This window comes from Brassica oleracea, chromosome C4, assembly GCF_000695525.1.
Source record: "Brassica oleracea var. oleracea cultivar TO1000 chromosome C4, BOL, whole genome shotgun sequence".
In the NCBI taxonomy this organism is placed as follows: Eukaryota; Viridiplantae; Streptophyta; class Magnoliopsida; order Brassicales; family Brassicaceae; genus Brassica; species Brassica oleracea.
In genome coordinates this window covers 30842040-30858488 of record NC_027751.1, presented here as the reverse complement: position 1 = coordinate 30858488, position 16449 = coordinate 30842040, and the positions used below count along the sequence as shown (strand labels likewise).

Genomic DNA, 16449 nt, shown 5'->3' with positions numbered 1-16449 from the left:
ACTACTGAGTCGAATTTATAACTTAATTGGTGATAATTATGAAGTTAAAAACATTGATGTTTAATAATTTTTCTAGCTAAACCGAGAAATCTTCTGTAACTCTTCCTCATAGAAGACTTGTAGAAGACTTCATAATAAGTCTACTCCGATGATTTTGTTTTATTAAGTTGATGTTCTGTTTATGTGTTGTCTTCCTCATAAGATACAATTTTTAACTTCCATGAGATTTAAAATTTCAACTTTCACTTAAAATTCAATTTTGATCTTTTGTGAATTTGACTAAGGTTTCTTGAGAAGTCTTCTCTCTTAGTTTTAGCAAATTTTACTAAGTATTTTTGGTTGTTGTATTTATTTTGTGTGTGGGTAGAATGATTAAAATATTTTTTGGTATGTTGCATCAATAACTTTAATGAAGTCAAGTATTTTTGGCAAAACATGAACATATTTACCATTCTTTTGATTAACATCTCTTAAAGTTTACAAAATAATTCACAACTAAAATATTACACATACAAATCATAAAAAGACCATAAACAAAATTATTACACATCTAAATATTATTCCTCAACATAGATAAGTTTGGACTCCACTTCACATCATCTCTTTGTACCACTTTGGGCATAAGACTTTGGAAGACTTTCTCAAGACTTCGTGCATAAAATACATTAGAATATTTCCGAAGAAGTCTTCCGAGAGTCTTCCAAGAATTATCCCAGAAATCTTCCAAAATCTGTCTCAGATCTGAAAAATCTGCATATTCAAAAGCATTCAAATGACTTCAAAATAGAGAAGAGTTCAAAAATAATTTTTTAGATAATAAACAAAACAGTCACATTAGGTTGGTTCTATAATTTTTTAGAATCTAATATATAAAACACACAAAATACATATCCAAAATTTATACCACTCTAGCATAAAATGCATTAGAAGACTTTCTAAGAAGGCTTCTGAGAAGTCTTCTGAGAGTTTTCTGAGAAGTCTTCTGAGAGTCTTCTGAGAAGTCTTTCAAAGCCTCTCAGATCTAGAAAAACCTGCAAATTCAAAAACATTTAAATGACTTCAAAACAGAGAAAAACTTTAAAAATGAAAATTTTATGCTTGCAAAATAAACAAAACAGTCACACTATATTGAATCTATAGGTTTTTAGAATATAACATATAAACACTCACATCAATTCATATCCAAAATTTAGAGATCTAACTTTGAAACAATAAAGATGAGAATCATGTAATGAAAAACCTGCAAAAAGAAGATAAATTATTGAGAAGACATAAGAAAAAATGAGAAATTGATATAAAGTTTGGTGTTTTGATGTTCAAAGAGATTAGAGAGAGGTTAGAGAGTTTTAGAGTGAGAAACATTACATTTTTGTTGCATTCATTTGAAAGGAAGAAAGAGAATGTGTAAATTTTCTTTATATATGAAGACAACAATTCCAATTAGGTTAAATATCCCAGAAGAGTTTTGTAAGACTTATGGAAGACTTATGTAAGACTCATGGAAGACGTATGTAAGACTCATGGAAGACTTATGGAAGACTTTGATTTAGGCAGGAAACCTAAATTATTCCAAAATTTAGGCGGAAACCATAAATTTTACTTAAATTTTGGCGATAAGACTCATGGAAGACTTATGGAAGACTTTGATTTAGGCAGAAAACCTAAATTAATCCAAAATTTAGGCGGGAACCCTAAATTTTACTTCAATTTAGGCGGGATGTGTCAGAAGACTTCTTTTTAAGTTTTCTGTGAGTCTTCTAGACCATAAAATCAAATAACTATGCAAAAAAAACTTTAAAGTTAAAAAAAACTTAGAAAATGTTTAAATCAAATTATTAGATAGTTACTAAACATATATAGATCAATTTGAAAAAGAAAAAAAAAATGAAAATAAGATTTCAAATCTAACCCTAAAGATACCAACAATACAATAACATATGTTACCAAACCCTAAACCAATGACTCATGAACCAATCTACATTCACTCATCTATGTTGAAAATAATTCAATTTCAGATAAACTAAATTTACATCATTGAAAAATGTTTTTATTACATGATTGCAAATTTGAACCCATGAAAATATTTTTATAAAAATTTTAAATTATTTTTAAGATCTAATCCATGAGAAGACTTTCTATGGAAGACTCCTGAAAGACTTATGGAAGACTCCTGGAAGACTTATGGAAGACTCCTGAAAGACTTATGGAAGACTCCTGGAAGACTTATGGAAGACTCCTGAAAGACTTATGGAAGACTCCTGGAAGACTTATGGAAGACTCCTGAAAGACTTATGGAAGACTCCTGGAAGACTTATGGAAGACTCCTGAAAGACTTATGGAAGACTCCTGGAAGACTTATGGAAGACTCCTGAAAGACTTATGGAAGACTCCTGGAAGACTTATGGAAGACTCCTGAAAGACTTATGGAAGACTCCTGGAAGACTTATGGAAGACTCCTGAAAGACTTATGGAAGACTCCTGGAAGACTTATGGAAGACTCCTGAAAGACTTATGGAAGACTCCTGGAAGACTTATGGAAGACTCCTGAAAGACTTATGGAAGACTCCTGGAAGACTTATGGAAGACTCCTGAAAGACTTATGGAAGACTCCTGGAAGACTTATGGAAGGCTTTGATTTAGACGGGAAACCAAAATTATTCCAAAATTTAGGTGAAAACAATAAATTCTACTAAAATTTAGGCGGGATGTGTCTGAAGACTTCTTTTTAAGTCTTCTGTGAGTCTTCCAGACCTTAAAATCAATAAGCACTTTCTTAAACTTAAATAAAAAACTTAGAAAGTGTTTAAATCAAGTTATTAGATAGTTACTAAACATATATAGGTCAATTTGAAAAATAAAAAAAAATGAAGAAAAGATTTCAGAATCTAACCCTAAGGATACATACAATACTATAACATATGTTACCAAACCCTAAACCAATGACTCATGAGCCAATATACATTCACTCATCTATGTTGAAAATGATTCAATTTTAGATGAACTAAATTTACTTCATTGAGAAATGTTTATTATTACATGATTTCAATTTTTAACCCATCAAAATATTTTTTTATAAAATTATAAAATTATTTTTAAGATCTACTGAACGAGAAGACTTACAAAGAAGTCATCATAGAGAAGACTTACAAAGAAGTCTTCTCTAACGGAGGGTTATAATGGTAAAATTGAATACAAGTTTTTTGTTTGTTCATAATGGTAGTTTTTTTTTTGACAGCAAAGCATTTACAGACTCATGTTGACTCTATAAACTAGATCGGTAACTTCGGGATAATTGTTTCCTAGCACGCACTGCGTGCTAAGCTATCCGTCCGAAGGTTCGCCGTCCGAGGTACATGGACGATGTCTGAGTTGAGGAAACTTCCTTTGAGAAGCTTGATGTCTTCCAGATAGCTTTCAAATGCTGGTCATTCTTCTGGTTCTGAAACAATCTTCACCAATTGAAAACAATCTGTTGCAAACGTTACCTAGGGTTTGTTGTAGTTTCACTAGGCTTTTGGGTTACTTTTGCATTTGATTGAATTTGGAGTACACTTTTGTATTCAAAATCAAGTTTTGAGTCATTTTTTGCAAATCTCCCATAAATATAATTAGATTGCATTATTTCAACAGAAATGACATTCTCTTTTAATTATGGTAAGAGATAGAATTGTTGTTCGAAAGAAAATAAAATTATGTCCGCTCGCTAATTCGTGGGTGTAAATGCATTTTAGAAAATCTAAATCTAATAATATATTTTGCATCTAAATTTATAAGATTAAATATATTTTTCAACATTCAGATTCGCCTAAATTTTTAAATATTTAAATTCAATCTTCATTACTTTTTAGTGTGGTAGATATTTGTAAATGAAGTATGTATGGATATTTTTGATTAGTTTGGTAGTTTTTAAACTTATATTATTATTGAGTTTTTTTTAGAAACAAATACGTATCAATTTCAGATATATATTAAATGTAACACCGTTTGGGTTGTTTGTCATTTGATGTAAGTTAGTTCCTAGATTACTTTCTCTCTTTTTTTATTGGAATTAAATAAACTGAAAATAAAAGCAACAATTAAATTATAGTTTTGAGAGACGAAGGACATGTCAATAAAAATCATTAAACTGAAATTCATTTTAATATATTGTTGAATTTATAAAACTTAGCTGGGATGATAGAATTAGTAGCACAATAAATATATTTGAGTTCATCATAACCCAGAAACCTTTTAAATTTTAGATTAAATTGTTATAAAACGCTTACCTGCAAAATTATTTATTTTAAAAGTCCATTATATAATTTCATTTAGATGTAAAATTTTTAAAAAGATTAACATTACCAATAAATACCTCTCCCATCACAAACCTTATCAGAATTTAAAACAACTACTTTAAGGTTGCAATACTTCTCAAACTCATTTCAGATCTAATAAAACTAATAATTAACTTTTACCATTTTAGACTATTTTGACTTAATACATAATTTCCACATAAATAATCCAGCCTCTTCGCAAATGAGAAAAATTAGCCACATTATGAAAATAACCAAGAAATTGATTTTTTTTTATTACTTGTTATAGATCAAAGATTTTTTAGAAACTCATATTTTGTGCGTCAAGCATGTGTTACACATTAAAAAACATCTGTAAGCATCCTAAACAAATATTATACATCATATAAAAATAATACCTTAAAAGTAGTGTAGACTGTAGATATATTAACATGTAAGATGTTCAGTAATTTTTGTAATATTAGATTCATTTTCCATTAATGTATAGTTTAATTCACGATCATAGTGTAAATGTACATATTATTTCCATATATCATATAGAAAGTTGATATGGTAAGAAATCAATTTTAATAGGAAGTAGAATATTTGTTTACCATCTTTATATTGATTCTTTGTTGTTTGTGTATTAAATTTTGATGTATAAAATAGAGTTCACAACAATACTATATATTTTATATGAATTTTAAACCATCAATTTTTTTTCATTAGTTGTATACATTAATTCTTTAAGTATAATCATTTATAAATATTTTTCAACATATCCAACTTCTAATTTGTACTTCATGCAAGTTTGAAAAATCCAAAATTGACGCAAAGAGAATGAGTCAGTAGAGATGACACTGGAGATCATTTATTTTATAATTTTTATTAAATAAGTCCAATCTTCTTATTAAGAATTACATTTATTTAATATTCATATTATTATTTATCATAAATAAATCCACAGATCTGATACAAATATTATAATACTTTATTTTAATGGAACTAAAGATATTTAGATATTTATTGTTAAAAATGTAATATAGAATTTAGGTTGTGTATTATATTCACAACATTTAGCAAGAACTCGTACAAGGAACATTGCAGTCACAAAATCCTTTAGGATCCGAACAAACACTACTACCAGTAGGTCTATATTTCTTTTTACACTCATTTCGACGTAGTAACGAAAAACAAGGTATTTTGTGCTAACTGGAATTTTAAATGGACATAGTTTTATTTTTCTTTTCTGTGCATGTGTCTTCATTCATCAATGATGTTAGATACAAAATCTCAAATTTTATAAGGAAGAAAAAATAATAATAATATTGATTTATTTATGAATTATAAAACTTATTTATCAGCAAGAACTGCTTAATAAAATTTTGTTTAAAACATTATAAAAAAAGGCACATAGATTTTCAGTTACGAATAGGTGTAATGACGTTTTAATCAAACTAGGTGTTTTCCTGCACCATGTGCAGTAAAAAAATTTAAAATATTTTTAACAGATAAATATAAATTATATTTTAAAATTATATTTTATTAATATTTTAAATTTCTTTTTCGTATTTAATTTAATTAAAAATAAAAATTATATTTAAGAATATGCATGTATATATTTGAAATTATAATCTTAGATAGATTTTTCTATCTATTTATTTTAATTAAATATATTAAATAAATTTACAAAATTGCATAATTACAAAAAATTAAAATTAAACAATATTTATAAAATTTGCAGATATATAAGAAAATAATAATTTTACGATTAAATTCTTATAATTTTCTAAAAAATTGTATACATTTTTGAAAATTTTAGTAATAAAATTGTATAATTTAAAAATATATAACTAAATTATATTTTGAAATTTATAATGCCATATTTGAATATATTTATTTTAATGATGATTTATGAGTTATTCCTATATTCTAAAAAAATTTCCAAAAATATAAATTGATAATATATGAATTATTACCATATTTTTAAAATTTTTACCAAAAATATAAATTAACATTAATTGCAATTGTCCATGTCATATTAAGCTATAAGACAAGTCATCAATTTCAGTAGCTATGTCATATTTGTTTTGTGAAACTGATTGTAGAAAGGACATGTGGCAAAACCACTTCGCAAATATAGTCTAGGGGATTCTAATATACGGATTTTGAGTACAATATATTTTGACTTTTCAAACTTGTAATAAAAATATTTATGTATAGGAAAACTGAAGTTTATTTATATTATTACTGTAAAACAATTAATTAGGAGCAAAAAAAAATTACTTAGTGAATCAAGGGAAAGAGGAAACGGGTTGTTCTTCTTCTTATTCCATAGACAACAATACATATATATAGGAATACAATACTAGAGTTTAGAACCTCTAGAACATGGGCTTATGGGCCTATATGGACATCCATAAAATAGTTCATAACACTCTCCCTTGGATGTCCATTATACAAAAAATCCTAAAGCGCATAAGATGCTGCCTCATTAAAAACCTTACCAGGAAAACCCAGTGGGAAAAACCATGGTGAAAGAAAAAAGAACTCAGTGCGCATCTACTCTCCCTGATGAGAACATATCTTTAGATGTCTGATAGGACACAATTTGTGATGAATTAGCTCCTTCTTCTTGGGGTTGGACCGGTTTACTTCTCTTGACAAATTTGACACTCCTCACTAAAACTTGAATATCTTGGTGACCGTAGGACAAAATGACTTCAAAGCACTTGGAAATCGAAACTAACATCCATGTCTAACTTTAAGCACCGATCTGACTCTGTTAAGATGGAAATATTGAGTGGTAATTTAAATATCATACGATATTATGTATTCAGACATAGCTTGTACATATCCCACGAAAACAGCCATATCTCGAGTTCTATAATGGATAATGACTTGATTCAAATTGGAGATGAAAATAGACTCAAAAATATTTCTCTGGACACCAATTTCATATTTTAATTCCATCTAAAAGGTCTCCTTTGATTGGAAAACTTTTGACCTTTGATTCTGTCTCAAGAATGGAATGTGTTCATACATTGATTCTTCTTCAAGTATGATTGATCTATCTCATTTTCTCATGCTTCTTAAATCTCGAAAAATACTTTGGAAGATTGATGACATTTCTCTTTAGGTGTCTATCATTAGCGTGTTATTTGTTGCCTCGTTAAAACCTTGACATGGAAAAAGCAGTGGCACAAAACCAATAATAAGGAAAAAGAGTACAACCACACGCATCATCATATTCTCCCCCTGGAAGCATCATCTTTGGGAGATGTATAATCATCATACATATCATCCTTCTAGGAATGGATATAAAAATATTCTCAATGAATAAATTCGTTTGATTTTCAGATAATCTCTTAGACCATTAGGCTCGTAGTCCATAGCCTCTCTTTCACACAAAATTTCATATTTTGGTCTATTTGGAATCCAAGCACAAATTTCATTTTATAGATAATTTTCTAAACATTCACATTATGCATACTTATACATATGAGTTATTCTTTTGCTTCTCGTAAAATTTACAAGTATGACTATCCTTCTTGTCATACGAAATCACATCTTTCAATCATGAAAGAGATCAGTAAATTTTCTAATATTATGGTACTCATGAACAAAAATTATTTTCTTTATATGCTCAATTTATGCGTGCAAAATTCGTGCATGTGCGAAATAGATATTTTCAGATCTGACTAGTGCACAATCTGTGCGAATCTCGGTCCGTGCATAATTCGGACTAATATTTCTACGAGCAAATGCAATAATAACTGTTATCCGCATAAATCGTACTACTTTGTGCATACTTTGTCCAGTAGTGTTCTCGAGAACTAGCACTTATTGTTTATCGCAGCCCAAGTCCTTATGGGGTTTACTGCTTCTTACAATTTACATCCTTCTCGATCTTTCACATAATTTTCATTTTCCAATGGCTTTCAATTCTTGCCAGACTAAAGAAACTTGAAAGTTGATGCTTCCACCACATGATGATGTGTTTTTTTATAATCAATTATAGGTCTTTGTGATAATCCTTGTGCAATTACTTCATCGCATCTCATGATTTTGTTATTACATCTATTTTTCATATAAAGAATTGTTTATATGCCATTGGCTTTACACCATTAGGTGTACGGACTACCGGTCCGAATACTATTCTCTTTCAAAGAGATTTTAAACTTTGCATCTATTGTTTTTTTTTCTTTTCGGCCATTTATCACATTGTCTACACTTTTCAAAAGATGATTAATGATTCTCATTCTCATCAACTGCTACATTGTATGCATAAGTATTCACGACGTCGATTTGATCGGTTCCATATTGTTCAAGACATGACATATTGAGATTTCTTTATTCTCAGGTACCTGATTATCTTTCTTGTCATGTTTTATATCTCTTCTCGAGATCTTTAATATTTCATTCCTCGATTCTGCCATTCTTATACATACTCCTATTTCGAAGATTATTATATTTGAGACCGATAGGTCTATCACGCTTCAGACGTTCTTTAGACTCATTAGCAGTTTGAAATTGTCCTTTTGGGATATTCATTTTAACTGGAGCATTTACAGCTGATACTTGTGACTTAATCACTTTCTTAGGGTAAATAAATGAGTCTGGCAACTCATATGCTAATCTTTGTAATAGAATTATCTCCATACATTCATTTTGGACTTTTATTTACGCTTTTTAGTCCGAAGATCAATGATAATTCATTCAACTCATTCATTCTCCAGCTGTTTATTTTCTCCCCCTAATGTTGGAGGGACTAACTATGAGTCTTTAAATAAATTTTATAAAATCAAAATAAGATTTTATCATCAATGGAGATCATATCCAACATATTCATAACCTCCTTTGAGGTCCCATCTTCTAGCGGTGTGGTGGAACAACTACAACTTATTCAGATTTTCTAGATGTGGATTTTTGGTTCATGACCCAAAACCAATTTGATGGGGAGAGTTCTTAATTACTCTTTGGCATTATGCGAATCAGTGCTGATGCATTTTAAATATGAACATTAGCTACAAGATGTTCATCATATATTCATAAATGCATAAAATAATCACCAAAGCGTGATTTCACCAATATTACCTATTAGTCTCCCAAACATTAGGTTGCAGATCTATGACAAGGATACATACGACCTTTTTGTCGAAGCATTAATTATAAACATATGGTGGATGATCAGTCCACAAGTGGGTGATCAAACCCACAAAACAACCCCTTGTATAAATAGATTATAAATCTATTTGAGTGGTGAAAATTGTATTCTTATTTTGCCTTGTAAGCAAACAGCATATAGCAGATCATTCGTAAGAATCTTCTAGTTCTTCAACGAATGTTCATATGATTATCATTCGCATCATTACTAAACCGGAATGGCATAACCGGTTTGCCAAACATTACACTTCCAATAAACTTCTGGTTTACTATTACATGTATCTCAATTTTCTAATCATTGTGTAGTACAACACAATAGGCCTTGGGTAATACTTTTGATTGAAGGTATTCAACATTTTCCTTTACTTAGTGTCTCAAACATTGTTTGATTTTAAATCCCCTCGTTTTATTTTATAAATGACTTCTTGAGTCTCTTTCTAGTGTGAACATACTTCTGGATGTTTCACTTATTATGGATGTGGGATTCTCTAATTCTCTCCCTCGAGATAATGACACTCCAAGTTCATATATCTAGAATTGAATCCCACTTTAGAATCAACAACATACCCAATTTAAAGTCATGATTTATATCTTAGATCATTTTGACCTTTGAGACTTACGAAAGCATAACACAGTAATGATAACACAGTAATGATTTCAACTTGTGTTCCCATAGGCAAACATGTATCTGCTCCTCTAGAGCTTCCAATAATCTTGATACTAGAATACATTGTACTCACACACTAACTTCTTTTCTAACAGGATAAGGGAAATATCATCCTTATTTTTTCACTTCTTGTGAGAATATCTTTTTGAAAGAAACTTATTGGACTTTACTTTGACCATATATATATATATATCTATATTAACGTCTATAACCACTTTTGTAGCCACTTCTTTGGAAAATAATGTGGTCTTTTGTTTCTCAATATATCAAGTAGACGTGATTCATCATCTTACATCAGTAATAGCTCATTATTTTTCTCAATCTCGAGAAGACAAGATATAATTATAAACTTTTTTTACTCTCTTTTTTCTTGTGTCTTATGGACAACATTACTCATGTGAAAATTAAAAAAAATTCAATATACATGCAACATTACAAATTTCTTCGAGAAATTTTACTTTTAAACTTAACATCCAACATAGTTGAGATTTATTACAGACTTCAAGTCTTTTAATATTTAGATGCAAAATACATAATGAGCTTTAGATAATCAAATTAAGATGATAATACCTTTCTTTCGATTGCTCTGCAAAATTTATGGATTTTTATGGTCAAGCTTTAAATTTAAAACTCTATACAATGGTAATGAAATATAATAATCAAATTATATAAAAATATGTATTAACATAAATATTTTATTATACTAAGAAATAAATAATAATTTATATTTTTTTTCATCACTAACTTTTACTAGCATATTAGTGATCTCTGTATTGACTAGTTTTAAACTAAGAATTCAGATAAAAATCAGATGACATATCGATTAATTCACATAATCAAATTTTAATTGACTATGAATATATATCAAACATGATAAATAATACTTATCTCAAGGGAGAAGTGACCTGAAAGTGGAGATTTGACATGGTGACGGAAACACACTTCTTGTAAAATCTGTCTTTTATAAATAATCAAGATTTTTGCTCATAGAAATATGGCCTTTTCGTTAGTAAACATCACTATATAAAATCCGATGCATCAACTATAAGACTATAAACCATACATGTGTATTATGTCTAACATAATTATTGTTTGCAAATATAAAACATGGTGAGCGTTAGAACAAATGGTCGATTAAGCCGACTTAAAAACAATACCAAATCCTTAATGGGTTAGACCTACTTAAAAGTTAAAACACTTCATTCTCCTTTTTCATATAATGATATTTCTGTCAAACAAGATTCCAATAAAACTTATGCGATTTAAAATATTGGATGAATCTATAGTCAAAGGTTATTAAATTATGCACAAGCATGGATAATGAAACAACTAAACGAAAATATCAAAAACAAATATATTATACTTATTGATAGATTATCAATCAGATCAATAAGCCAATAAGAATTTATGAGCGATTCAATTATAAATCATGAGATTACTTATCTCAAGGGATGTTGGTTCCATGTTTGAAGATGAGTTTCAAGTAAGACGTCCTTCGCTCGATCTCGCCGATATCAAACCACTAAACCAATAGTTAGTTCGAATGGTAATAATCAGAGATGTTGGAAATCGATGGAGAATAGAGGATCACTCGTAGTCACGATGATACTTTCGACTAGATACAGAAACCTCCTAAAAGAACAAAGACGTTTTTTTTCTTTTTCTAAGGTAGTTAAGAGTTTTTCAAAATGTCTAGGTTTCGTGCTGATAACTTGTTGTGAATCAGAGAAAGAGGAAACAGGTTGTTTTTCTTCTTATTCCATAGACAACAATACATATATATAGAAATACAATACGAACCTCTAAAACATGGGCTTATATGCACATCCATAAAATAATTCATAACACTTACGAGTATAAAATGAAGATAACGAGTTACGAGTATAAAATGAAGATAAATGGATAATAATTTCAAGTAGATGTTGAAATGAGGATTTAATTATACTACTCCAGGGAATGATTACAATCGTATCTTTATTCAACTAGGATAGTGAGATATTGGGAGAGCTCAGTTTTAGAGCTCTGGTCAATATAAGCTCTCCTGAGAATCTGGTCGACAGGTCGAGTAAGTTACACGATCAAACAGTTTTGCACCATGGTTATGAGCCTTATGACATCTCCATTGATAAAAACGTTGGCTCTTGATGGATGCTCTCCTGCAAACATGCAGTTCGAATAGTATCATACAAAAATTACATATTATTCTAGTGTGAGCTATGGTTTTTTTTTTTTATTCAGAGTATTAATATGGCATGGAAAGGTATCAACTGGACCAGCATGGCTCAAGCAAGTTGGTCTAAAGTAGTTTATATTTGGGGAAATATCGAAGTTTGTTTTTGCCCAACTCGGCTTGACTATCAGTCGGCCAGGGCGGTTCTGAGATTATGAGAGCCACAAACAATTTAGCAATGATTTTTTTTTTAATTATAAATTTGGAGGCCTTTTTCTAGGTAATTTTTTTTTTTTAAATGGAGGCCCTATGCCAATGTCTATGCCTAAGACCACCCCTGCAGTTGCACAAAGAAACCTAAATATGGTATGAGCTTATGCACTGCATTTTTTTTCTATGTTTAGAAGAATACTGAGGAAACTGGTGAATACCTACCTTGTCAGGAAGCTCCAATGGTGTAAAAATCCAATCTTATTTTGCAACCTTCTCTAGACCCCTGCAGCTGTTTTAGCCTCAGGACTTGCCTTTCCCCTGAAATGAAATAGGGAACACCCATCTTTTATCCATGTTGCAAAACAATGAGAAATAGCTACATGGATAAGCTTTTTTTTTTTGTTTGTTCAGAAACAAAACCTCAGAGGAGCCTTTGCGAATTTTCCTGGTTGGAGTCCTCATTGTGACAAACTCCTCAGCCGCTGTGGGGTGAACACCCACTGTTGCGTCAAAGTCAGCCTTAGTTAGGCCAGCTTTTACAGCAACCCCAAATCCCTACCAAATTGAAAGAAAAAAATCATCTCAAATCATATAAATGTCTCCTGCGTTTATTTTTTTCAGAGAAGATGAACCATGTTGATAGTGAAACCTGGATTATTTCTGGTGAATCATCTCCACACATGTGAACACCGAGAACTTTATCGGTGTTTGCACAGACAATGAGTTTCATAAACACCCGGTCTGGAAGTCCTGAAAGCGTAGCCTTCAATGGCTTAAAATTTGATGTGAAAACATCTATGTCCCCATATTGTTCTCTGGCCTGCTCTTCAGTTAGACCAACTGTTCCAATAGGTGGTTGAGAGAAGACAGCGCAGGGAACAGCTCTAGTTGAATAAAGAACACATAAAGGATAAAAAACATCAAAAGACAGACTACAGATAACAGTTATAGAATGTTCTTGATCTTAAAAGGAGTAGCACATACAACTAAACAGAGAATTCTTAGAAACTCAAAAGGTTAACACTGGTCAAGACTGTCATGTTACCTATGATCAGGCTTTGTTGGTTCGTTTTGGAACAAAGTTTTAGCCAATGCACCTCCCTCCATCAAGGCGACCGGAGTCAAGTTAATCCGGTCAGTAACATCCCCAACAGCCCATATCGAAGGAACAGATGTCCGTGAATATTCATCAACCTTACCAAACAAAGTAGCAACGTGGAGATAACTTTCAGCAATGCAAAAAAACAGCCAAACATTATCACATCAATAGGTAACCATTAGATCATACCTCTATTGCTCCATTTTTCGCCAGTTTTACTCCAACATTTTCCAATCCTAAGTTCTGTTATTACAACCAACATGGCACCAATGACCAAATCATATTCTACAATCAATGAACTTTGCTAACAGTTTTCCATTCATAAACATCCTTAAAGTAAAAATCACAGTATACCTTTGTATTGGGCTTGCGACCAGTTGCAAACATAACATGTGAAAACCCATCAACAGTTCCCTTGCTAGTCTTCAGAGACAAAGAGCCATCTCCAGATTTCATGATGGCTTCAGGGGACTCCTCTGTGTGGAACTCAATGCCTCTCAAAGACATCTGCTCTCCAACAAAATCCCTAACCTACGAACAAGAACAACAACTAAAATAAGAAGAAAATAACACCAAAAAGGATAAACAAAAGTAGCCAAAAGTTACTCACGTCTTCATCAAATCCCCTTAGCACCTTCTTTTGCCTAATAAACACATGAACTTCACTGTTAAGACCATTAAAGATTCCCGCAAACTCCAGGGCTATGTAGCCACCACCAACGATGGCAATCTTCTTGGGCATGGAGGGCAAATCAAGCGCGGCATCTGAATCAATAGCAAACTCTCTTCCTGGAATGTCAGGAATGAAGGGACGTCCACCAACTGCAATCAGAATGTTTCTAGTAGTATAGATTCTCCCATCTACATCAACAGTGTGTGGGTCTATAACCTGCACACAAACTCAAACTCAAAATCCATATTCTTCCAAGTAATACATAGAAGCATGATGAACTATTATTAAGCCTACCTTTCCACGGCCTTCGATCAACTTGACATTAGCATTGTTGAGTATATTCTTATAGATACCAGTCAGAAGCTGCAACTCAGCGTTCTTGTTGGCAATCAATGTCCTCCAGTCATGAGAAGGGTCGGTGTCATACTTCCAACCAAAGCCGTGACTGTCTTCAAACTCGTGAGTGTATTTGGATGCATACACTAGTAACTTCTTTGGCACACATCCTCTTAGTACACACCTGTAGAGTATGTACCACAACAACTTCACTCATTCATTTTGAAAAAGAAAAGAAAAAAGTATTGACCTTTTTAGTCTAAAACAGCTTAGAATGAGACTTCTCTACACAAAAGTGCATAAATGTGGAAGCTTTCAAATGTAATTAAAGTTACTAAACCTTCCGACAAAAAATGTTTCAAACTGATCTCGTGGTCTGGTCTCTAAGCATATAAAGTTTTGATTTTTAAATGTATGAAGTTGTAGACTTCTCTACACAGTCAGTATCTAAAGTGCCTAAAGGTGGGAGCTTTCAAATGTAATTAAGGTTACTAAACATCTTCCGACAACAAATGCTTCAGACTGATCTTGTAGTTTGGTCTCTAAGCATATTAAGTTTTGATTTTTAAGTATATGAAGTTGTAGGGGAAAGAAGGCTTACGTTCCTCCGACGCCTCCGGCTGTATCGGAAGAGATGGTGGAGAAAGGGAGCTCGCAGACGGCGGCAGATGCTCCGAAGCTCGTGGCGAAGCGGGAGGCACGGACGCCGCCGCTTCCGGCGCCGATAGTGAAGAGGGCGAAGTCGTAGCGAAGGTCAGAGTCTGTTCCGTTGTCGTTTTGGGCACGGAGAGAGAAGCGGCGAGAGGGATTGTAGCGGTGGTTTGAGAGTAAGGTGAGACGGGGACGGAGAGACGAGAGATAACGAGAGATAGATGATGATGATGAAGATGATGGTAGATGGGTTGAGATTGGGAGTTTTCTGCAGAGGGTTTGAAGAGATGGAGAAGATGAAAGTGTAGTGGTCAGCTTCGGAGTCGTAGCCATCTTTTGCGTTCTCGCTCTCTCGACTTTTCTTCGTTTTAAGTTTCTGTGCGTATAGTTTTTTTTCTTTCCCAACGATTCTCTTGGATTTTATATGTTTTGACTCTGATTGTCGGTACAACAGTTACGGCTGTAAAGGTAAAAGATTTAGACCATGATTAACGCTAAAATCAAATGAGTTTTTTAATTTTTTTTTATTTTTTTTTATCTAAAAAAATAAAAAATCAACCAATCGCGGATCGCTACGTGTCAGTGGGATCTGCGAACAATGCAAAAAACTAGCCAACAGCGATCCTTATTCTTGCTTTTCTGCAACCCGTTTTTTCTTTTTTGTAGGCTCCCCCTCTTAAAACCCCACTAAAATCTCCTCTCCCTCCTCCGATAATCTTGCCCTTATACACACACATTAATTCATCTCAAACAAAACCGCAAAACAGTATTTTAGCGTAATTTTTACACTAAAACCTCTCCCACCTAATTGTAAAAATCACATCATTTTAATTTCATAGTAAATTTGGCGTAACACTATTCACTACACTAAAATACTATTTACTCCACTAAAATACTATTTACTTCTTTTATTAATAAAATGTAAAATTAAATAAATAACAAATAAAAAATTAAATATATATAATATTATTAAATAACTTTTATTGTGAAGTTTAAGTGTTGTGGTTGGAGAATAACATTTTTTTAGTGCTGAAACTATACCAAAATAGTGTGATTTTGACACTAAAATAGTGTTATGAATTAGAGATGCTCTTAGTGTTAATGTATGTATAGATACACCTTGAAATGAATGGTCTAACATTATTTTAGTGTCAAAACCACACTATTTTAATGTAATTTTAACATTAAAATAAAAAAATTCCA

The 16449-nt window shown here is 31.5% G+C and overlaps 1 protein-coding gene across 1 annotated transcript; it reads right to left on the bottom strand.

Annotated features, from left to right (window-relative positions):
- Positions 1-11959: 11959 nt before the first annotated feature.
- On the bottom strand, positions 11960-15623 carry LOC106337315 (glutathione reductase, chloroplastic-like). The gene is made up of 10 exons (XM_013776409.1): positions 15197-15623; positions 14554-14779; positions 14197-14475; positions 13941-14117; positions 13776-13829; positions 13533-13681; positions 13137-13371; positions 12908-13042; positions 12710-12805; positions 11960-12260 (listed from the first exon to the last, which is right to left on the bottom strand). Exons 1-9 carry the CDS (start codon positions 15577-15579, stop codon positions 12788-12790), a joined length of 1656 nt encoding a protein of 551 aa, XP_013631863.1. The 5' UTR covers positions 15580-15623; the 3' UTR covers positions 11960-12260; positions 12710-12787.
- Positions 15624-16449: the final 826 nt, after the last annotated feature.

Bases quoted from the DNA above. Each gene is read 5' to 3' on its own strand.
- LOC106337315 (XM_013776409.1), bottom strand. From the start codon at position 15,579: ATGGCTACGACTCCGAAGCTGACCACTACACTTTCATCTTCTCCATCT. The intron at 14,118-14,196 runs GTGAGTAACTTT...TCTTGTTCGTAG, and splicing joins TAAGGGGATTTGATGAAGAC to GTTAGGGATTTTGTTGGAGA. The intron at 13,682-13,775 runs GTATGATCTAAT...TTGTTTGGTAAG, and splicing joins CGAAAAATGGAGCAATAGAG to GTTGATGAATATTCACGGAC.